General features: G+C 40.0%; 1 protein-coding gene across 5 annotated transcripts in view; it reads right to left on the bottom strand.

The window, feature by feature from the left end:
- The window catches only part of NISCH (nischarin), a 29098-nt gene extending 5753 nt beyond the window's left edge, over positions 1-23345 (bottom strand). For 4 of the 5 annotated variants that reach the window (XR_004754218.1, XM_035338041.1, XM_035338042.1 and 1 more), the window contains exons 1-16: positions 23154-23345; positions 18287-18370; positions 17809-17991; positions 14455-14503; positions 12723-12886; positions 11705-11800; positions 9955-10050; positions 9248-9400; positions 8339-8407; positions 7764-7949; positions 7432-7560; positions 6887-7000; positions 5980-6088; positions 3209-3330; positions 2135-2190; positions 332-1645 (exon numbers count right to left, since the gene is read on the bottom strand). Coding sequence is in view for 3 of the 5 variants with exons in the window: in XM_035338041.1 (XP_035193932.1) it covers positions 332-1645; positions 2135-2190; positions 3209-3330; positions 5980-6088; positions 6887-7000; positions 7432-7560; positions 7764-7949; positions 8339-8407; positions 9248-9400; positions 9955-10050; positions 11705-11800; positions 12723-12886; positions 14455-14503; positions 17809-17991; positions 18287-18370; positions 23154-23237 (3008 nt within the window). In the remaining 2 variants the exon portion in view is untranslated. Of the gene's footprint in view, positions 1-331; positions 1646-2134; positions 2191-3208; positions 3331-5971; positions 6089-6886; positions 7001-7431; positions 7561-7763; positions 7950-8338; positions 8408-9247; positions 9401-9954; positions 10051-11704; positions 11801-12722; positions 12887-14454; positions 14504-17808; positions 17992-18286; positions 18371-23153 lie in introns of those variants that run through there. The other variant, XR_004754219.1, reaches the window with a different exon arrangement.
- Positions 23346-23368: the final 23 nt, after the last annotated feature.

Here is a 23368-nt window from a genome sequence, read left to right as displayed (position 1 = left end):
TAGTCATTCAACAACTGGGAACAGGCAACTTCTATTCTTAATTTACTCTAAATGACTTCTCTTAAGCATCACTATCTGTTATGGCATCAGCCTTCAAGCACCTGAAACACAAAGACTCCTTCCATAAGAAAATACATTTTAAATTGTAACCACAGAATATTTCAAGAAAAAAGGTTGACAGGTACATTCCAGGATAACCAGTCACACAAAGCAAAGAACAGCAGAATCAAAGTGGTCTACAAGTGAAACCAACTGCAATAACAACTGCAAACAGTGGCAAAGCCACCTTACCTTCAATACCATGCAATAAATCTTTTATGGGAATTGTTACCTTGCTGATGGACCATGTCTGTTTGACTCCAAAGCGTGATTTCTTGCAGCATCTGATTTGTTTGAAGCTTTGAAAATAACAATAGTCTTAACATCCTGCAGGAGTGTCCTTAAGAGACTATAAATTCTTAGAAAGTGGAATTTCTCGTGAGGTAGAACAAACACCGCTGTAACAAATCTGTATCCAATGAGCAACTCCAACACATGCCCATCCAAAAATGAACCCTTCTGTTGAACAGACACGTGAGTCGGATGTAGCACGACTGATGCTAACGGAATCCTATTCAGCATAAGAACACTTCTCAAGTCTTCTGTGCCTACCCATTTGCTTGGCAGTAAACTGAAATCCACTTTGACTATGTACAAATGCTGGGGTGTTAGAAACACCCAACAGGGATAGAACACACAGGGGCCCTGGTCAGAAGACTTGTACATCGAAGAATAAAGTGCTGAACACAAAACATTTTTTGACCATGCTTTGTTATTGCCAGCTGGCTCTGGATGATGCAAGGTTTTTTGAACATTGTTTTTGCTCCCGTAAACAAGGTATGTTAGGAAACAACCTTTTATCTCCACATCCTCTGATGGAATGCAATTCAATTCCATAAGCTGACAAAGAAACTCTCGGAGGTTTGCATTTCCACAGTATATTGTGGAGCTTAGTAACACTGATGTGCAGTGTTGAGAACACGTGTGCAAACAGGAATAAAAATCTTGAAGATTCTGGGAGTCTGAAACAACAAGCAAGCAGTTATTGCTGTTTTTCAGCTTCAGTGTTAAACAGATTTCTGGCATGAAAAATCCAAATTCTGCTATATCAGTGTATGGAAAACATAGCATTAATTTCAAGGCAGAGGGGATATGCTGGCAATTTCCTCTCAATTCCTGAGGAAGAATCTCAAACACAGCTAGCAGATCATCAGTCAAAACCAAACAGGAAGCAAACTGCCTGAATCCCTTATGAATGTGAATAGTGAAACTCCAGAGAATTTTGACTATGTCAACGCTCTTCACTGCTGTGCTGTCAGATGATTGAGTATCTGAAGTTGTGTTGAACTCAAAAGTCTGATCTCCTTCATGAAGTCCCATTTCAAAATATCCATCTTCTTTGTCTGTGGTTCTGGAATCACACAGAGGGCTTCCTTTATTCTCTGTAAAGGAGTGGGGTGATCTCTGCGCAGTCTGAACTATCAAGGCAGAAAGGTGCTGGATAAAATCCTGGTTTGTGGCAGTGTATGACATGCAGTTGAAAGGCAAGATGATGGTGTTACTGGGGTCAGGCACGGCACAGTGTTCTTCCTCTGAACAATCCAAACTTCAAAAGAGATAACAAGCAGCATTAAGTACAAGCAAGTTTAAAACCAGCTACAATGATCTACATTTCATGGCACTGCTCATCAGAATTTGAGGCTTACTCTTTGCTGCTTTGGTTAAGTCAGTGTAATTTGTAAAACATCCTTGCACTGCACACAGCCATCAGTTTCTAAGGCTGGTAACGTACAATTTTATAGAAAGGACTAAAATGCTTACTCATCCTTTATTTCTCATCTTGTATAAGCATATCCCTACAGGTTAAAGCACTTTACAATACAGCTATTGCTGGTTTTGAAACTACCAAATACATTCCAGAGTTCAAAGGTTAAAAACACTTCACATAATGTAATCACTTTTGGTTCAAAAAATAGATACAGCACACAATGAAATATAGTTTTGCCCCACAGGCCAAGTTTTAAAAATGCAGTATCTACTGCTGTTATCCAAAAGCTAACGAGGATATAAACCAGAACTTTTATATCTAGCTTACCACGTATGTCCACCTCTTCCATGTTCTTTGCACGAGTCCGATAGAGAGGCAGGTGCCTAAAGAAGAGAAGAAAACATCAGGAAGCTACCAACTACTTATGGGTGCTGCCAGACTTCAGCACACATGAAAAGCAAAACTAATGTTAGCGCCACCTTTTTAAAGCAACTCGCTGTGAAGTCCTGATTGTTGTACTCACAGGCAGCTGAACAGATCTCCTTTGAGGATCCTAAAACACTACCTTGTTTACTTTAGGTTAGATATTCAATTAAGGTAAGAAAAAATGGGTCGTTAGTGACTTAAGAACGGATCCAACCTTAGGCCCATAGACTATTAGAGCACACTACAAATATATATTCCAGTACTGTGAAATGAGGAAAAAAGGTAAAGGAACTTAAAAACCAACTACATTGGTGACAAAGGAAAACACTACCCCAAAGTCCTGCTGTCTCATTCCCTGAAGCCACCCTGAAGCCACCTGAAGCCACCTGAAAGCGCATTCCCTGAAGCATATGAACAAAGAGTGTTTCTAATACTTATAACAAATACTTATAACAAATGAAATCTTATAACAATGAAAACTTATGAAAAAAATTTTTATGAAAAAATGAAAACTTATAACAAATGAAATCACAATTCAAAAACTATCAACAACAGCAGGAGTTTGAAGGAGACACATGAAGGCCATTACCTATGGAGAAGGTTCTCCAGCAATACTAACAAGACTAGCAAGAAAATCTCCTTCTGCAAGGTGATACTGTCTTGCGCAAGGTAAGTCTTGCACAGAACAAGTGGATATTAAACGTTAACGTGATACTAATACTGGGTCAACATGCCAAAGTCATGACAGTGACACCGATTCTCTGCAAATCTCATAAAGCCTGATTATATATTTAATTTATAAGGTGGACCAGCAACACTGTTTAGGCCCAACCTCCTTTTTCCATTACAGCAACTCTGAAATAAAATCAATATAGCTGTGCTACAGGTTACTTTGATAATAAAAATTTAAGATCAGGAAAGGTTGCAAAGAAGCTTTTCAAAATACCATAAAATAAACATAAGAACTGCAATTACCTGATTTTTACATCTGGAATCTGGTATTTCAAAGCATCTCTGGGGAACTGTATGGTCTGTAGGAGTCGATTCACTGGATTGCAAAGAACTGCTAGCTAGGACTGTTTCTTCACAAATTATTTCTAGAACAAATAGAAACTGCTCTTAAAACTACTGCAGTAAAACCAAAATTGATGTCTATCTGCCAAACAAGTGGAATTAAAGCTGTACAATCAAGGTCTGATGATAAATCATTAAAGCTAAATGAGCCAAGACAAAAGAGAAGCAGGTAGAATCTTAGTTGAATTGCAGACGTGTCCTTAACTGTATTGAAAGTTGCATTAAAACAGATGAAATTCCTTTTTAAAGGTAACAATTTAAATCTCAACTTCTGGTGTTAAGAATCACCCATAGTTTTAACAGAACTCATCAATTTTGCTAAAAGCAACCCTTATTTTTAACAAACTATCGCCTGGCTGGCAAAAACAGCAGCAAAGCACTCTTTGGCAACTTTTCAGCATTCTTTCAAGTTTCCATATGCTTCAGGTGAACAGTCATAGTTATCTTTGTCAATTGTTCAGAAAGTCAAACAAATCTGATCCCTCAAACGCCACTCAAGAAAATTAGCCCACCTTATTCAGAATCTTTCTGAAGGGTTCAAAGCTGCATATCAATAAAGCTTATGAGCTGATATAAGGGAACACTCTCGCAGACATTTGACATTTTTTGGCTGTGATACTTGCACTGAAGCAACGCAGAGAATCCATTTTCAGTATTATCACTGAGCCAGTCGGTTCGAGTATATAAATGAGCAAATAAAACCAATAGAATTAGAGTGGATATGTTTCTAGTCTGAGCATAAAAACTCCTGCATGTACCTTTCTGGACTGATAGTCAAATTTAGCAGATTACATCAAACCTTCTCATAGTCAGAGGAAACACAGAAGGTATTTATTACTTGAACAAAACACTGCATTAGCAGTGAGGAAATTCGGATTGACAGGAAAAACAGAACATGACAACATTATTTTTGGTTTTCTGTTTCCTATATAAATATTTCATCTTTTTCCATAAGCCATTTGCCAGTGACATTTAATTTGAATAATATGTTACGGAAACAGATGGTGTGTAGAAAAACTGCAGAGAAAACAATTCATAGAAATAGCATATCAGGAAATTAATTCCATTATTCATGATTTAAGGTCTAACAGTAAAACTAATTGCACAGCATATTTCAAAATTCTTAAACAGATTTCTCAAAGTCAGTTTTGAAAACAATCCTTCATAGCTAAATAATAAAAATTCCTATTACTAATGATGAAAAGCAGCTTGCCCTAGTCCTCTTTTATTTTCCTACCCCTTAAGCAGCCTTCCCTATGATTTTAGTAAAGGAACCTCATGAAAAAATTCAACCGTAACTAAACATTAAATCTTACACCGGTCTTTCTAAAAAATTCAAGTACTTTGGGAAGGAAGACCCATTATTTTTTTCCCCCGAGACTCATTTGCTCTTAAACGTTTACCATAAGAGAAAAGAACTATGGACCAATAATTTTGAAAGTTACAGTTGTTGCTAGCATACATTTTTTACAGCTAGCTCTAGGTAAAACTGCAGGTCGAACTGTCTCAGTCCTCTAACTTAAATACTTAATACTTTAAAGCAAGCATTGAATAGAATAGTTCAGTTGGAAGGGACCTTCAATAATCATCTAGTCCCACCGCAATTGACTTCAATATATGCAAAGAAAGCTAAATACTTCTTGCACACATTTTGGAAAAGCTGGCATTTTATCTGCAGATGAATGAAGTTGCCTAGAATGGTTGCAAAGGCAAATGAAGTACGTAAGTAGCAACTAAACCGGTATCTGTTTCAAGTTAGTTGTCCTTAAAACAGATGTTGCCAAAATAATTTCAGTTTTGTAGAATGAACTAAAAAACTGACTGCAGAAATCACAGCAATTATTTTTCTTCCTCCAAAGACGAAGCTTTTCAGGCATGGTTCTCTCCCACTCACCAATCCAACAGAATTATAGGAAAAAGCAAGCATCTGTTGAGACACTTACTGAGAATATAGTCCCTTCGCTTTTAATTAACTCTTCTACCACTATTCATGTCCTGCTGCACTTAAAAGTTGTCAACCGGGCAAAAGACCCCCAAAGTCTTCTCAGTAAGAAGTCACAAGCTTCTGCAGAAGACACGTAGCCATTCTTCTAAGGTCCTAATGCAACAGGCACTCTTTTTTGAAACAGCAAAAATAATTTTCAGGTAAGGTTAGCACTATGGATGTGCTGACACCACAGGCTCACCATGAACACTGATCCCACAACTGCCTTCCTTTTTCTATTTCCTGCCATGTCCTTTTACTATCTTCCCCCAAGTCTGACTGAAATGAAGCTCTTGCAAATAAACAATGCCGCTTTTGCAGAGCAAGAACAGATCAATAAGCAATTTTACAACATGTCTATACATGTCAGTTTTCCATTAAGAAGCTAGGATATGCATCTAAACTGAGGCAAGATCTGTAATCCCCTCTGCTGGTGGTTTCTGCAGGATGATGCACTTACAAGTCCTGTGCCCACACTTCCCATTCAGTTCACTAGCACTCCTGTGAACAACAGGCCAGTTTTGCTGATTCACACACAGCTTCCATCTTTTAAGACAACACGCCTTTCTTTCTGCTTCATTTTGTTTTAAGACCTATATCCATGCACATAATATTCATGTATATCAATGCAGCTCAAAAAAGCAGAACCAAGAGGCTCAGCCCAGCAGCACGATACATACATGATTACCTTGGCTGGAGCTGACAGGACGAGGCAGAGAGGGAGAAGAAGGACGAACAGTAAGAGAAGAACAGTTTGATTTGGAGCTGGCAGCAGTAAGCCTGGAGTCCTCACTGATCTAATAAAGAAAGTATGCAGTGATTAAAGAAAAAACTAAGTACACAGGACATTAGATCCTGAACTAAAAATAAGTCTTCATAAGCTTTTTCAATTTTAGTAAAAGGGAAGTTAGTGCCAGCTTTTTTTCCACCTCCTGTCATATCCACTGAAGTTTGTTTTCATATTCTTAGTGGGGTTTCACTAAGAATTCATAGTCATTTTGATCACTGTACTTTCTGACAGTCAACATCGATTTTCATAAACCATAGCAGAACAAAAACAGATTTTCTACACTGCAAGGACAGAGCAGGTTCTGTTAATGATTTTTAATACCTAAACAAGATTGACTAGCTACACAGCACGCAGACATGAGAATTCAAGGAGGATTCAGATTCTTCTTCTTCAGCACAGTTAAATATCCACAAGAACAACATTTGGGAAAGTCATTTTAGTACTAATCAGCACAAGCAGTAACTTTACACCCCTGCAATATCTTTACTTCTATAAATGTAATACAACTTATGGTTAACTGCATATTCACTGTTCACACCATTAAGTCATCCTGTATTTTCCTCCCTCCCAAGCCAGCACAAAAAGGAAGGTCTGCTAATTACTGAAATTGCACTGAAAACTAAATAGGAAAGAGACAACATTAGAAGTCCATAACCACATAAAAGCACGAGCAAAGAAAGCATACAAACTCAAAAGCTGGAGGAAAGTTTAATGAATTCCACTTAGACCTCATTTGTAGAAGTCTTCTTATAAGTTTACAGTGTCATAAAACAGCACATTCTACTCCTCTCAGCACCAAACTCACCTTTTTATCAGAGTTGCTCAGCTTGTACTTTACTTCCTTTGCTTTTTGAATAGCTTTCAGCACTTCCACAGTGTCTAGTTCCTTTTCTGTGGTAACAACGTTATCCAAACACACCTGAAAATAATGAAAATACCTAAACACTGAAAAATGAGGCAGCTCTACAATTTCTTACAATAATAAACAATAATCTTAGCTTAATGCAAACTATGTGCATCTTACTAACCTTACAGGCAAAACACTTATCACATTTGACCTTGCTCTGAGGTGACAAGGATTTAAACTCAGAAACAGTTGGTAAGCTGCTTCGACACTCTCCTAGCACAACTGCTCAATATTAACATACTATTTTTGAATCCAACGAAGACAGGGTAAAGTTTCACTTAGATCCAGAAGTGTAGTAGAATATTAATATTGCTTGATCCTCCAAAGACCTTTTCCAACACACTAAAAAAATCAGCTTTTGGAACATTCACACCACTTTCCACACCAGGCTTTAAGATTTGTTCAGGTGTCAGCTTCAAATGAACAGGTACATTGTCACCTACCTCTGAAGCCCTGTCCCCAAACTGAGCAAGTACTTTGGTCCGGTAATCGGGGATGATGCTCAGTGGATTGCTGGATAAGACCACTTTTTCTAAGCATGGGAGGCTTCCTATATTTTTTACTTCATCAATCTGAAAGATTATGAATAGATGCATGAATACAAAGCAGATAAATGAACATCAGCATACAGACTTTTCTTGCATAAATTACATACATGCAGTAACAAGAAAAAAGTCATTACAGCTGCATTTATTTGCAGTTTCTCCCACTTGGGAAAGACATTTCTCGTTTTCCAAAGCACAGTTCAGTATAACAGTGAAAAATTAATAGTTACCTGTTCTATTGTGTTGTTGCTGAGATCCAAGTTGACTAATGAATAGAGTTTGTTAAGACCACACAGCCTTTCCAACTGATTTCCTGCTAAATTCAGAGTTTTGATGTTTCCCAGTTTTGTGTGAACACCTTCTAGTGATGTAAGCTTGTTGTAGGATAAGTCCAGGTGAACAAGGTTATAAAGATGCTATAAAAGCACAGAAAATCCATGTCACACCAATATGTTAAAAATAAACAATGTCAGAGACACTGCATTATGGCTTGCTCATGCTGGACAGTCTTAGACTTGTAAAGAGGGAACACCCCTCCATTGCATTTTGGACCCAGAGATAAAGCTGGCAGTGAATGTAAAGAACTAATATTGTGTGTCAATATTGGTAAAGAAATGACAGTATCCAGAGCAAGTAAAAAATGCACCATTAAAAGCACACTTAGATGTTATGAAGGATAAGCAATTTGGACTTAAAATTATTTTCCATAACAAAATGAGCAACAGAATTCTGAATTAAACAATTCTGTGCTCTAAAGTCCCAAGCAGCCTGAAAAGAAAAACTGACCATCAAAAGTATCATTTACCTGTAAGTTTTCTACTAGTGACACTCCGTTGTGACTCAAGTCCAGGAATTCAATCTTCGGAATTAATTTCTACAAGATATAAAAATGCCTTGCTAAAATGCATTTTAGCTTATAAATCGGACCAGACTTCCTTTACTATCAGCAGGCAAGGAAAAAGAAAGCTATCATCACATGGACAGCCTGTCTCTCAGCTTTTGCTTTCCAAAAGCACTGGTTATGGCACAGTGCAAGGAAAGAGTTGAAACTGGCTCTTATGAAAAATCTAAAAAATAAAAATCACAAAAATCTTGAATAAAGTAAACCACACTCCTGGTCCACGACCTCTAGTTAAGTTACAGATATAACTATTTCCTACTTCACAGGAGTAGTAAAAGTAAAAAAAAAAAAAAAAAAATCTATGCTCATATTTGACACTCTTCTGATGAAAGCTTTTTTTTTTTTTTTAACTTAACAGCTCATTTATGAAACTTAAAATTTAAGGGACCGTCAAAACATACTTCACACCATTTCCATGCTCTTTATACTGTTTTGGTGTTAAGAAGGCTACCAGCAAACCACAAGTTTAAATATGTAGGAAGCTTCAGCCCTGATAACACCAGTTGAGCCCAAGAAGTGTTTTGTTTTAAAACTTCATGTGCCCGAGGCCAATGCAAACAGTAAAAATGTTTTGGAAGCTCAGTACTCATTCAAGTGTTGCTTACTGAGCTCAGAACGATAAGATTTTCTTTAGCAAAGAAAATAAAGTATTAAATGAAATCTTCCTAAGCATTAACTAGGGTAGCTACATCAGCATTAAGTAACAGTAGGTGCAACTGAAAGAAGTTACATAAAGAAAATGCAAAATCCTTGCTCTGTAACGTGCCACAGAAGACCAGTCATACTTTTTTTCAAAACTGAGAAATTTCTTACCACTGAATCATCAATTTGAGAGATGTTATTGTGACTCATATCCAAAGTTGTTAAAGTTCTCCAAGTTGGAATAACTGCAGTCACTGGACAACTTGAAGATGCATCCTCTGGCTCCCACTGATCAAACTCTGAGGCCTCTGGCACCAGGATTTCCTATTTAAGGTGAGCACAGTAAAACATTTACATCTGCAATGAAACTAACCATTTTGAAAATGGTCCAGCAAAGCCTTAAGTAAGGAAGGCTTCTAAGCTTTATAATGATTTAGATTAAAGTTATAGGTCTTAAAATATGAGTTGATTATGTCAGGAATTATTTTGGATCTACAGGGAGGGAATGCCAGCATTAGTAGAAGATCCAAATTGGAGAACGTGAAGAACAATAAGGACTGAAAATTATGCTACTAGATATTCCTTGCCAAATCAAAGCACAGAGAAGAACAAGAGGTGAACATTCAGATCTGCATGAATAATAAACATGCACTCTCATAAAACCACCCCCAAAAGTCCCTCTGAAGAAACATCTGTAAACACGCCCTCCATGTGTTAAAAGTTGAGATTTTGAAAGGTTAGATAATTTTTTCAAGTTCTGTGGTTTTAAAAGCTGCAAACATAGAAAGAACATGGACTCCAAATGGTTATTTCCACAACCCACAAACTACTTCTGCATGGGCTTTAAACATACACCAGAATTAGGAACTCAAGCTTACCTTCATTGATGTTGCCGAGAATCGAACGCTCATTGTGGCTAGAGTGTGTTTCGATGAAGTCAGCCCTTTTATAAGCTTTCCCCCACAATGAAGTATCTATTTCAGAAGAAAATTTTAGTTTGTTACAAAATCAGAAATGTTAGAACAAACAAATGCGAGTCATGGAAGAGGCACCTAAAAGCTTCAATATCAGATTCTCTACTATTACCAATTTTGAAAGTAGATATGACACTCCATTAAAACCTCCTCCTGATAACACAAACAGGAGATTATCAGGCCAGGAACACCAACATTTACTAAAGTAAGAAATTAGAGACAACTTCAGAAACGTGAAATTCAAATATTTGAGCTAAGCTTCTTGTCCACCCACCTTCTATATACCCTCTGTGAAGCTACCCAGGCATTTTAACAGGCACAGTATTTTACTGTTACAAAAGAAGTGCCACAAGCTATGGCTCTTCCTGTGGACACTAATTAAGGTATTGTATGTTCTCTGCTGTATATATGAGAAGTGAGGCTTACTAGGGAGTGAAGATACTACACCAAGTATTTAATACACTAGCGAGCTAGTTATACAGACTAAGATTACCAAGTCTTTTTATCTGTAGCTGAAGCTGGCTCAGCATCAAAGGTTTGGTGGCTTCTGCCCAGCAATCAGGTACTACTTTGTAGATGGTTGCACAATGTGGTTGCTGCCAGAAGTGGCAAATTTGGTGGCATATCAGGGAAAACACAGTGAACAGAAACAGAGCTTTGCCAGCCTTGAAAGAAATAATTTCCAGGCATACCACTGTTGATTTTTGGACGGTGTTTACTGCTAGATGAAAATGTCAGTCTGATGCCAATCAATCCAAACTTTTCACAAGCTTAGAGTTGTAAATCCCCAAGAATAAGGAAAATTCCTTATTAAGCAAAGTTACACAAGAAATTATCCATGTCCACGGGAAAGAGAAAGATAGGTGCTATCGTGCAGTTGCCCCTCTGCAGTATTTTAGACCCTATCCCACTCTTCAGCCTACTCTAGTTTCTTTCCCACTTTAAAATATCAGTAAATCATTGACTTCAAGAATCCACTTCAGTACTTAACCAACTGAAAGTCTCTTCTATCAATGCAGCACAAGAGTGTTTGTGTACTAGAAAAGGTACTATACCCAGCAAGAGTGGGGACACAGTACAGATCACATGCCACAGCAGGACAAAATTGGGTATTTTTTCTCTAGAAAAATTTGAAGTGGTCTGTAAAGTATTTTATAAAATACTCACTAAGCAACTTCTACTGAAAAGTCCATCATTTGCATCAGAAGCAGACCACTAAAAAAAATTTGCTAATTATCAAGTAAGAAGCAATACATGTACTTCCTAAAATGTACTTCCCCAGGCAAATTGCTTGTCAAGACATTTTCACACATACTTGGTGTTTTCCAAATAAAAAGTAGTGTGCAACAAGAGATTCCATTATAACCCAGTTATTAGATACCCAAGACAATGGAAAGCCAGTATTTTGTATTTGTGTATATGCTGGAAATCATTCTTTTTGAAGACACAGTGCAAGCTAGTCTAAACATTTATATTTGGCATCCTGGTTTCCATTATTTGTGAAAAAGACATTTCAAATGAAAGATTCCATCCAAAGATTGCACTCAACAGTTCTAGGAGCAAGTCTAAGTATACAGTTACTGATATTAGGAGATATGCAGCAGACATTGCATTCACGGAGTATAAAATCATGCAAGCAGTATCTCAGTCATACCTCTATTTGATGAAGTGATTTAAAAATTGACAGATCAAAAGGCAAGAGATGCTCCTGAATGTTACTGGTTCCAAAGGATCCCCCTGCTCCAGTTACCTGGTCATCAATTAAGAACAGAGTCAGTGCACATAATCCAATTTCAGGTCTATAGGCAATATCAACAAAAAACTATCTTGGAATGCAAACAATTTTTCAAGTATGGATTGATTCCTGAACTTGCAGACTATACTCTTCAGAAAAAAAATTTACTTGCAACTGCTAACTGCAGAAATAGAGCATTGAACTTGAACTGCCACCTTGTGTTTGTATTTTGTAACACATGGAAGATACCACAGGCAAAACTGACCAAGGTCTCATTCTGAGCTTAACATGGCAGAGCCACCTTCCCTAAAAACAACTTCTCTGAAGCACCATTTTTTTTCCCTAAGATAGACCTGCCTTCAGTTGCACTCTATGGGATGAAGTAGACAAGATGGGTTTGGAGAAAATATAGCACTCCATTGGTACACATGTAATGAAATGACTTCTAAAGCTTCCATGTGGTAACTAGATTCTGGCCTTGGAAAACATCAGCAGCATCAAAAAAGATGGGTGTTTCAATAATGTACCCCGTGAATATTATTTTGGGAGAAATCTAAGGTTTTTACCTGGTCTTATCTGCATCTTACAAACACTGAAGGGAGTCAGGAACATACAGAAGGGCCAGAAATTCTGAAAATACACACTGGCCTAACAAGTGACTACAAAAAATGTAGTGTTGAGAGATTAACTATTATCTACCCTGTCCTACTTACCATTAAGTCCAGCACCCACTAAGATTCTGTGACTACATATCTATAGAGACCACTTCTGAGAAGACCACACCACACAGCATCTTTGTTAGAGAACGAGATACATATTCAAAGTTGGTAGAACAAGCTTATTTAACATGGACTTCTAAATGTCAGCATGGAGTTATTATCAGTGAAGTTATCATATACTCACACTAGAATGTATAGAATGTGCATGTATAGCTCACCTTTAAATACTTGAGCCTACAGGTGAAATCTAGAATATGACCCAGATCTGTTTTGGCATCTCCATTAGCACATGTAGGCTTCCCCTGTAGCAACTGTTGAGTGACGGCATATAACTGCAAGGGTCTGATGGTAAAGACTTCTCCAGCCATTAATAACTGCTCTCCTGAAAAACAAGAGCACGATATAAAACACGTTGCTGCAGTGAGGTGTGTGTCAGTGGTTATAATAAACGGTACACGGAAAATCTAAGGATAGAGAGGAAACATCCGTGTCTTACTTTAAGCTCATGACTGAGGTACCAAAATTACACCTTTTTTGCCACTTTGAAGAGGTACTAGAACAGCTGAATTAAACATTTTTACACCAGAATAATCTAGCTGTTCAAATAGGCACTCATCATACAAACATGAAGCTCCTAATACAACTAATGGCAAACTGCCCTCATTTTCCACAGGACAGGAATCAAAGCTCACAATTGTACTAAACTTATTCAAAGATATCCCTAAGTTCTGTAACAGTTAGGAGTTTTCCTAGTCAGGAAAAGCAGTGCCTGCCATTTAAATAGCCCTTACAGCTTTTGCTATGCTACCTAAACACACAATTATAGCAAACATGATTTCTTGGAGAGTGTAAGGTCTTTTACCGTACTAAAAACAATGGAAAATCCCTGGACACAGAATGCATTATCTGATATTTTTACAACCTCATTTTATTATAGAACTGTATTTGAACAGTAGAAAACAGCACCATGAGACTTAACATGGGGTACACCAGTCAGAACACACACACGGAATCAATCTTTCTGCTCTGCCTTTTAGGTCCACCAGATTGACTCATGGGCAAGAGCATCAGCTTTCATGGCAAGCAGAGTTCTTGGAAATGCTCTAAGTAGTACAATTCCCTTTGGCTTCAATGGGAGCAAGTCCAGTAGCCCTCAGTAAGGGAAGAACACAGCAATATACAGCAGTGAGACTGCATGGGCTACAAAGTCAGGGCAGATTTCTTCAGTAACTACCTTAATACCTTCCAAAACTTGCTGGGTAGCTCCTCTGAAATGGCTGTACCTAAAGTTAATTTACTGTCAGAACAATCTAAAACATGTTTCACCCAGCACCTCAGCCATCTGCAACACAGTAGCATCTAGCATGTCTTTCAAAACAAAATAAGCAAGGTTTAACCATTTTGCACACCTCCTGCCACTAAATGGCCTATCAGAGCTATTGCAGTTACAGGAAGTGCATCACATTTTCGTCTGCTGGCATCAGAAGAGTCCTTTATTTACTGACCAGAACTCTGGAACAATAATACTAATTTAGACATGTGAATTGATTTCTTGCTTTTACCACACGCTGTATCAGCACTCATTGACATAATACAAACTTCCCTACGGGTTATACAACACACCAAGGAAGGAAAGCTTTATGAAAACTTCTGATCACAAGTACCACAACCTATCCTTTAACAACAAACTAGCAGGCCCTTTTCAAAGCATGAATTCACCAGTTTGTTTCATTTCCAAGAGTAATTGCACTACTGTTACAGTTCCTCCCAAATTGCAGCTTGAATCAAAGTGCAAAAAGCAAGAAAAAGCTGAAGAGAAGTCTTGGATTTTCGTATCAAAGACTCAGATCTAGAAATAGACTGGAAAGTAAATATCACGGGTATATGAGTGCATGGAGGTAGAGGAAACTTAACTCTTCATTCCCAGTTAAATTCTTGCAAGTGCTTTACCTTTGTGAAAGAGCTCTTCGGCCAACGCAGCAGTGATCCCATTGATCTCCTGCAAAAAATAAGCCATTATTGGGTTAAGCCAAAGAATAAACCAATCTGGGTCTGTCATTCACACACTTCTAGTTGCAATGTTACCAGTGTACAGCTTTGCTGGTTTCCTTATTTTTGCTATGGTGCACTTCTTTGAAACAGAAATAAACTGACCTTGTCATACTGTCATACATTTCTTTATAACTTGAAAATACTTCATAAAAATCACCTGAAATTAAGTAATTTGATATTTCCAAGATTGAATATACTTAATTCCTTTCAAACAATCAGATTCTGCATATATTAAAGGGCAACAGCAGCAAGAGCAACTATTGCTAGTGGTCATTGGCCCAGCTTGAAAGCTGCTATTACAAGTCCAGTGTTCTCCAAAGAACAGGTTATTTTAACATTCTGAAGAATAACCTAAGTGCATCAAGCACTCAGCATTTCCTCAGAACTCCAATATTGCATGAGCTCTACTTTAACAGGCCTACAGGGGAAAGATAAAAAGTAATTAGTCTTCTGGACTTCAGCTCTCTATTAAGCTCGCTGCAGAGAGCAGCTCAAAAGCCTTTTTCCCTATTCTCTACCTTCTCTGCCATCCTGAACCTCCCCTGGAGGTCAACTTCCAGGCACTGACAACTCCAGGATGAAAGGAAAATGCTGAAAATTCAGGAATTTGTTCTTCCTAAATCTGAAGGTGCATGAAGATCAGAACAAGTTATTTCCCACCTGAGCATACTTCTCCCCATAAAAGCCAAATGCTTTGTGGAAGTTCAGAAATAGTTCCGAGTATTCTCTCAAAGGCACACAAAAGGTACAAAATAAAACCATTTGTGACAGTGAAGTTTCCCCTAGACACACACATTTCATTTTAATGTAGCTGCTAAATGTAAACAGATATTACGGATCATTGCAAAATGCATATTTCATGAGTTTACTTCACTGACAAATCCCTTATGATTTGTAAGAGTATAAATCCACGGGACATCTGAAACATTTCAGCTCATTTGATAAGGCAAACGTTTCAGAAATGCTATTCTTAATATAACTGAAGCCCTACTCACTGAAAACGAACGAAGCCTCCACATCATGGTTTTGGTAACAACAAGCCAGAAGAAGCTGTATTCCGAAAACATTCTCTTATTCTGAAACAACCAATTTCACTCATCTAGCACACACACTTAATTGAAAACTATCCTCTCTGTATCCCTCTCACCATCTGGGGGACAGAGCAGACATTTTTCTATGTTTGTAATTGAAACAAGATTATGACTTGGATTGTTCAGTGACTAGCACGCAAAAGAAAGCCACTCTATTCCTTTGTGGGACCCACAAGAGACCTCTGTCTGAGCTCCAACTGCTGACATGCTTCAGCCCCACAGAAGTCCGCTGTTTGCAGCTGCCTCTGAACAGCAGTTTCTGTGCACTCCATCCTTTTCTTGCAAAAGCTACCTGAAAGTTAAACCAAATCTTTTAAGGTAAGACAAAATATAGGATTGCATCGAGGATCCCTGCATCACTGCAGTCGTCCTATTCAACACCAAAGTGATGTTCCGCATTGCTATCAATCACAGGCTACTGCTGCTCTTTGCCGAGCTGTACCTGGCTTTTCCTTGCTGTCTGTCAAGTGTTTTGAGTATTTTTATGATAGGCTATCTGTTTCTATTCCATTTAGTTCTACTAACCTTAGAAATAAAATTAAACAACCTTCACTGGAAATACTACAAATAAGAATAAACAAACATTGCAGCCTTACTTTATAAACTAATAAGGCTATAATAACAAGGGTCATACTGCCACAAGAGAGCATGTGGGCTGTCCGATATTTTCAAAGATCAAAGTTCTGCAGGAAGACAGCTTTCCAGTAGAATTGCTATGGTAAATATTTAGCTTTACTACTGAATAGTTAACTTTTAGTGAATATTTAAAAGTACTCTGAAATTACAATCTAAAACAACTAAGTTGAAATTCATACTTTAACCCAGATTCCTCTATAGTGAAAAAATTTATATTAAGAAACACTTTTTCTAAAACACAAATGCAGCATAGAAACAATGAAGCATTCATGCCCAAACGATGCTAGATCTCTGTGAAAGAAAGATAAAAGGATGAACATTACAGCTAAACAAAAAAAAAAAAAAAATAGTCTGGCTGAAAAACAGGAGAGGGAAGAAGTTCAGTCTGCAAAAAAAAAAAAGCCTTTGTTGAAGCTGCTGCACTGAAACATCAATGGAACATCAGAATGTTCAAGAGAGAATAGCCACAGAGCAAAGAAATTATGCAACTTCCCAGGAATCAGGAAGCTTCTTCCATCTGTGCGGAACTGTCCCTATGTCACCAAGCACATTTTTCATAAGTTTAAAACCTCTAAACCACTTTAGAGGACTCAATCACAACACAAACTGTTGCTTCTCAGCCAACTCTGCACAGCAAAAGCAACACTATGGAGCAAACCTTCTACTGTTTTATCTGAGTCAAACTATAAACTCTCACCAGGACACTTATGTGCATGAAACACTATTTAAATATTTTTTTTTCTTTTGTTGCTAAGGCTTAATCAACAGACCTAATGGATCACTTGTGACTCATTTCCGAAGCCTTTATATGAAACCATAAAGGGCCATCTCAGCACATCCCACCCCAAAGCAATTACTGTTCTCTCTTTCCATCGAGCTCTCCAGTGCATTTTCCTCTTTATAAGAAGTCCACACTCCCCCTTACAACATGATGCCATGCTACAAAAAAAGCTTAATTATACACAAGAGATGAATAAACAATTTGCAATATGAACATGAAAGCAAGCCTTGACTTTTTACTTCAAGCATTCCTCGCTGTAACACTGTCTGCTGGCTGGAGCCATTTCTCCAGAGGCTACTCCATCAGCACTGTCTCCTGGAGAAGAGCTATTTTTCTTCATTTGGTCTACTGGAAACTGTTTCAGTGTGAACCACAGCTCCAACCATTAACCGCCAAGTGGGGGAGGCGGCGGATCAATTATGTAATGCTCCTTCTGAGAGCCAGCACTGTTGACTTCAGCCTAACAACCAATTCAGCTGCAGATTTATTCACAGCTTCCAACTATTCTGCCAGTATTTATTTTCTCATCTTACTGTGCTGGCAAGTACTGTGGGTAGGGACTGTATCTGCTGCACTAAAGTTAGTGTCAGAAAACACCTTAAAAATACTTTTTTATTACATCATGCAAAATGCTGAAAAAGAGCAGTTTCAGTTATTTTGTGAAGATTGCACAGAGTTCTGTTCAAGTCAGAACTGAGGGAGAACACTCAGGACTGCATTTTATATGCTAAAAACATAACTTACATATAAATGAAAGTGTAGGAAGTGTGACAGAACTTTTGGGGCAGTAACAGGAAACTTGGATAGAAGAGTTTGCAGGTAGACCTCTAATTCCTTTTGTCTTTTCTCCACCAGGCTTTTGGAATTTTTTCCAATAATCTTCTTTGGAGGTAACAGATTTTTATCTATTTTCTTTTCTGAGACAAGCTGAAAGACAAAGACCAGAGTTACTACCTGATATTCCATCTGAACTTGCACAAAAGGTGCAAATGAACAAAGATACAGGCTTCTGACCAAGGCTAAGACTGTCCATGCCAACATACCACGATTCAAGAGGGGAACGTAACATAGGCATATGATATTGCTCATCCCCCCCAAAAAATCAGTGCAGTCCAGATGGCATCTAGCAGATATTCTTGCTCTGAGGAAAAAAATTATATTCCATAGACAGCTCCACAAACTGTTTTGTAAGAGACCAAGGCCATGGTTTTAATATCCTTACCTTTTCATGCAGGTCATGGAAATCACTGTAACGATGTTTGACTGTCCACTGATGACTGCCAACACTGACCTGAATGATGTATACCTGAAACAAAACATGTAAAGTAAAGGAACTGCAAAAGCATTTGTCTCAAATAAAAGCTGATATGTAGAGGCTAACGTAGCACTACAAGGCAATCCTACATTCACACAGTATGTAGAATCTAATCTCCATCTAATCTTTTAGTTAACTAAAAGCTAATCCAAACTCTAAGGTGACTTTGCTGATGTAGGATGCCTAATCTCATTCACAAGGCTGCTCTGCAAACAAAAACACACGGATGCTTTTTATTTTAAAGCAACAGTTATTTTTGCAACCCAAAGGTTAAAAACAAACAAGATCTCAACTATTTTTCTCAACATTTCTGCTAGCCAAGTCAGTATCCATAGCTACCCACGAGAAGCTTGAGAATGCAGCATCCCTTCTTCAATCTACCAAGTTGTGCAGCAGGCAGAAGAACCTGGCAAGCATCCTGCCATCACTTCACAGTTAAGCTGGAATCTGGTGCTCAGCTCTTCAGAAATCTAGGCAAATCCTCCAGCCGGCTCGATGTTAACTATTTAATTCATTTTGGGGTAAAGCATATATAATGCAGCTTCCTGTTACACTTGTGCTCAGATATTCATTACAATTCTCTAAAGCAACCTAATATTTCTTTAGGCAAAACTATTTTGACTCTAGTTAAATATTTTAACTATGCATGTACCAAAGAGACTCAGCTCAAAATTTCCATTGCAGGTGAATTCCCCAGTTGAACACTAGCGATTCTGTAGGAAGCTCACAATCCACCTTTGGACAAACCAGAAACAAGCCATCGCAAAGAAACATGAAATACAGGACATAAAACACAAAGTAGAAAAAGACAGGGCTCAGCAGAACCAGTTCTACAACTGCTTGAGAATCAATCCAACATATCCAATCCAACTTCATTACTTGGGAAAAAAATCATAATCAAACCTCAGCAGCATTTAATGCAGCTCAGAACTCGATTCCTATTGCAGATCACACAGACCCGACTGATTGCTACCCTAAGAATGATGCAGGCCTAGCTGGTCATTCCACTTGAGGAAACAAAAAGCAGAGCTGATTTTCAGTCTGTTACATAAAATGCAGCCAGTTTTCACTTACTCATAGTCCAGGCCAGCAGAGCACCAGACATTAAACAGAACACCACTTGCATTTTAAAAGTGGAACTGTATCTCATATTTTGTAAGCATCTGATGCACAGGCTTGCTGAACAAAACCCAGGTCCTGCAGAGAACCGAAACAAGATGTCTGACTAGTGCATACAGCAAGGGACACGTCAGTGCTCGGATGAGTACTGAAAACACAGACAAATGCCTACACAGTTGCAATCTAATTTAAGGCCTGCAACTGATTTCCCATCACGTTGTGTTAGGAAACTGCCGACCAGGATTACTCACCGTGCTGATGACAAACTAGAACAGGAATAACCCGAGTGTTCTAAAGTACCTCGTAACCCTGATGAAAGAGGGGAGGCTCCAACAAACCTTTTGTTAAAATTGAGAATTAAAAGAGTGCTATGCACAGAAGCCATAATAAAAACACTAGTTCATTTTAAACACTGACTGTGCTAAATTATGGCAGATCAAGCAGCATAGCAAAATGCAATTCAGATTGAATATCCAATGAATAAAAACTCAGATCAGACACTGAAAACCCAGCACACCGCACAGCTCCCAACTGACAGCTCATCAGCCAAGGAAGCAATACTCTGCCCTGTGTACAACACAGAGTAAGCGTAACAAAGGCTTCGTTCCCTTTTGCTGAAATGACAAGCCCTGACCACTTCCAGAAACAGAGCACCGAGCCAAACATGCAGTCTGGTCAGGAAAACATCCAGGGCAGATGTTTTAGATGCACCAACGCAATTCCTCAAATGAAGTCTCTAAAGAGCCACAGCGATCCCCATGCAGAACACAGCCCGACATAGGTCTTTGCCCCTCAGACTGCATCAGTACGCGGAGTGACAGGAACAGATCTCACATTAATCCACCAGCTGCCACTACCCTGACAAATACAAATGCACGAAGCTTATGTGTTCGAGACAGGCTTCAGCTCAGAAATCAATCATTTTAGAGAAAACAAACAAACATCCTTAGGTTTAAAAAAAATCCAGATAGCTACCTAAGTACACCTCCAACTGGGCACACTAACAATGACAAAGCCAAGAGCTGAAGTTAAGGTCCCTGCGTGCCTTCCTGCCCGTCGAGCCGGCTGCTAGGAGGCATGCACGGGGAGATGAAGAAACACTGCACCACCTCCCAGGCAGCGCGGTTTGCCGTGTGAAGTCTCCACCTGCATTTACAACAGACCGTGTTTCCCTCCGGATCAATGGGAAAGCATTGGCATCCCCAGGCTGGCAGCCTGGAAGCCCACCTCCCAGCCTTCCTACTGAATGACTCTGCGTAATAGATCTTCTATGCCTTTCTATAAATTAATCTCTTTGGAAAGTGTTTACCATACCTAGAGCTGTATTTTTTCTTACTAGTTACTTCAAAGCGTTCCCAGTTAAGCATTCTCTCCCCACACAGCATGCCTTTCATCTCCCTACATTTTTAAAAAGTGAAATGCTTACTAAAAACTAGGACGTAGAGCTTTTAAACCAGATGTTGCTGAACATCTGATTCCAGAGTGCCTTTTGTCTATTTTACGTACAGGTGACAGAGAACTGCTCTTGTTGTTTTACATGGAGAACTTGCATTTCTGCAACTTGGCAACTTCCAGCTCCAAACTTTGGTGCTGTCAAGAGAACAAGGATGTGACAGAACTGCCCACAGCCACACAAAGCCTGGGGCATAGGTGCAACTGCAGCTACTAGGTCCCAAATTACAGAACAGTGACACAACCGCATCTCCTCCTCCCTGCCTCCTCGAGCAGGGAGACAGTTCACACCCATTCAAGGAAGCCACAGCCTTTTCCTTAAATATCAAAGCTAGTATTTATATTAAAAACAGCTGCAGAAGACAGGAAAGGCAGGAAAGTGACTTTAGGCCAAACAAATGCATGGCAGGAAACAAATGAAGCACTGGCAACCTCAAGGCCATCCAGCAGCCAGCCAGTCTTCAGTCAGCATTTAGCATCCAGGGGGCTTCTTTCAAAGACAAGGGTGTAAATAAGACCACCGCTATCCCGACTGCTACACGTTGATGGGTAAAGGTACACCTTGCTGCCACCACTGTCTTTCTAATCTTTACCAGATTTAACCAACTTCTACACCATCTGATACATGCACTTCTGCTCCAGTACAGGTCTGTCAGGTCCTTAATGCCACAAAATTGGATTTTAAACACCAAATGCCAGTGTTTGCAACCATTTCACCTTGTGAATCCGTTTGTAAATCATTTCTGCTTTAATTTAAAAATACATTCCTGCATTTCTCATGGCTTGGGCCTTCTCATACAAACTGGCTGCAGGTCTGGGGCCCTGCTAACAGTTTCCACAGCTGTACGCAAAGGCAGGCTCAATGCTTTGACTCTCTTGAACCTGCAGCGAGAGAATCAAATCAGGACCAGTTACTGGCAAATCTTGACCTCCAAACACACTATTTTTTACAGGACCCAATAAAAGTGGAACTAAAACAGCGTATTTCCAGAATTCTGGTCACTAAAAAAAGAAAACAGGCCTTGAAAAAATACACTGCCATCAGCCTAGCTGCTGTTATCCCCCGCCGTGAGCTGGTTTGCTGAACAGTACCTGTAGCCACTATTTCACCCCATGTCCATAATGTCCAAGAAAGAGAGGGAACAGATAACATCTGGACATTTCCTCAAATTCACCTGAATCTCCTATTCACAGGTATTATAAAATACTCAAGAAAACCCCTAACGTCTCACATTAACTGCTCTCACCCGACACGGGACTTTGAAACCAAACTCGCTGAGGGGTGAACCACATCCTAGCAGAGTCCTACAGCAGCGGCAGCAGCACAGTTCCTGTGAAAGCACATCATGCAGCTAAGCTGCCAGAGAGAGGTGAAACAATTTTCAAGAGCCTATTTCAAGCTCCTAACAAACCAGTCCCCTGAATGCTGAGTGAATTTCTGTACAGGTCTGTCAACATGGCCACTCGCCACTGGCGGCCATGCCCAAACAATGACAGTTCGGGGCTGTCAGTCTGGAGTTAAGCTCTTTGTGTACTTCAGCTGTGTAAATTCTGTCCTACTGAGCTCAGGAATCGCTCTCCTGCTGGTCAGGTTTTCTCTGGGACCCTCCTGGGTGTCGGTAACCCGAGGCATGACCTGTAGCACTAACACGCAACTGTTCACAAGCGCTGCTCCCCTACACCACTGCTCGCCTTTCCTTTTCCTCCCTTTCAGCAGGAAGAAGCCAGAGGTCACTGCACGCGCTTGACAAAAAAGATCATCCAGGTCACCCTAAGTAAGGCCGGAGCAGTAAACACGGATAATTACACAACGACCCGGGCGGCGTGCCCGGGATGTCCTGTGTGCTGAGGTTTGTTTTGTGAGGAGCTTCTTCCTGAAAAACAGGCCGATTAGCTCCCGGCACAACCGCGGCGGGTCGAGAAAAACAAATAAATAAATAAATCACAGTTGCGCATCACCAAGCGAACCGCTCCCCCGACAGAACCGCCGCTTTTGTTCAGGACGGGAGGAAGCAGCACAGCCCCGACCTACCCCACCGCCCTGCTGCCGAGGGGCTCCGCAGCGCCTTGGCTTCGTGGCACGGCAGCTCGCCGCCTTCAGCCCGGCCCCGGGCTCCTGCAGACCCCCGTCAGACCCGTACACAGCCCCGGGGCCGCGTTCACCCCCCCCCCCCTCCGCCCCGGCTGCCTCCCCGCCGCGCACCGTGTAGCTCTCCACCAGCTCCGAGCCCAGGACGCGGGCCTCTCGCGGCAGCTCCTCGCCGTCCTCCCCCGCCGCCGCCTGCATAGCGCCGGGAGAAGGCCGCACGCCAGGCAGGGTCGAGTCGGGTCGGGTCGGGCCCCGCCGCCCTCACGCCGCCGCCCCCCGCTGCCCGCCGCCGCCGCCGCCGCCGCCCGCCCCGGCCCCCGACCCGCCCC

The sequence above is a fragment of the Oxyura jamaicensis genome, chromosome 12 (genome assembly GCF_011077185.1).
Source record: "Oxyura jamaicensis isolate SHBP4307 breed ruddy duck chromosome 12, BPBGC_Ojam_1.0, whole genome shotgun sequence".
Taxonomy (NCBI): domain Eukaryota; kingdom Metazoa; phylum Chordata; class Aves; order Anseriformes; family Anatidae; genus Oxyura; species Oxyura jamaicensis.
This window is presented reverse-complemented; position numbering and strand designations above follow the sequence as displayed.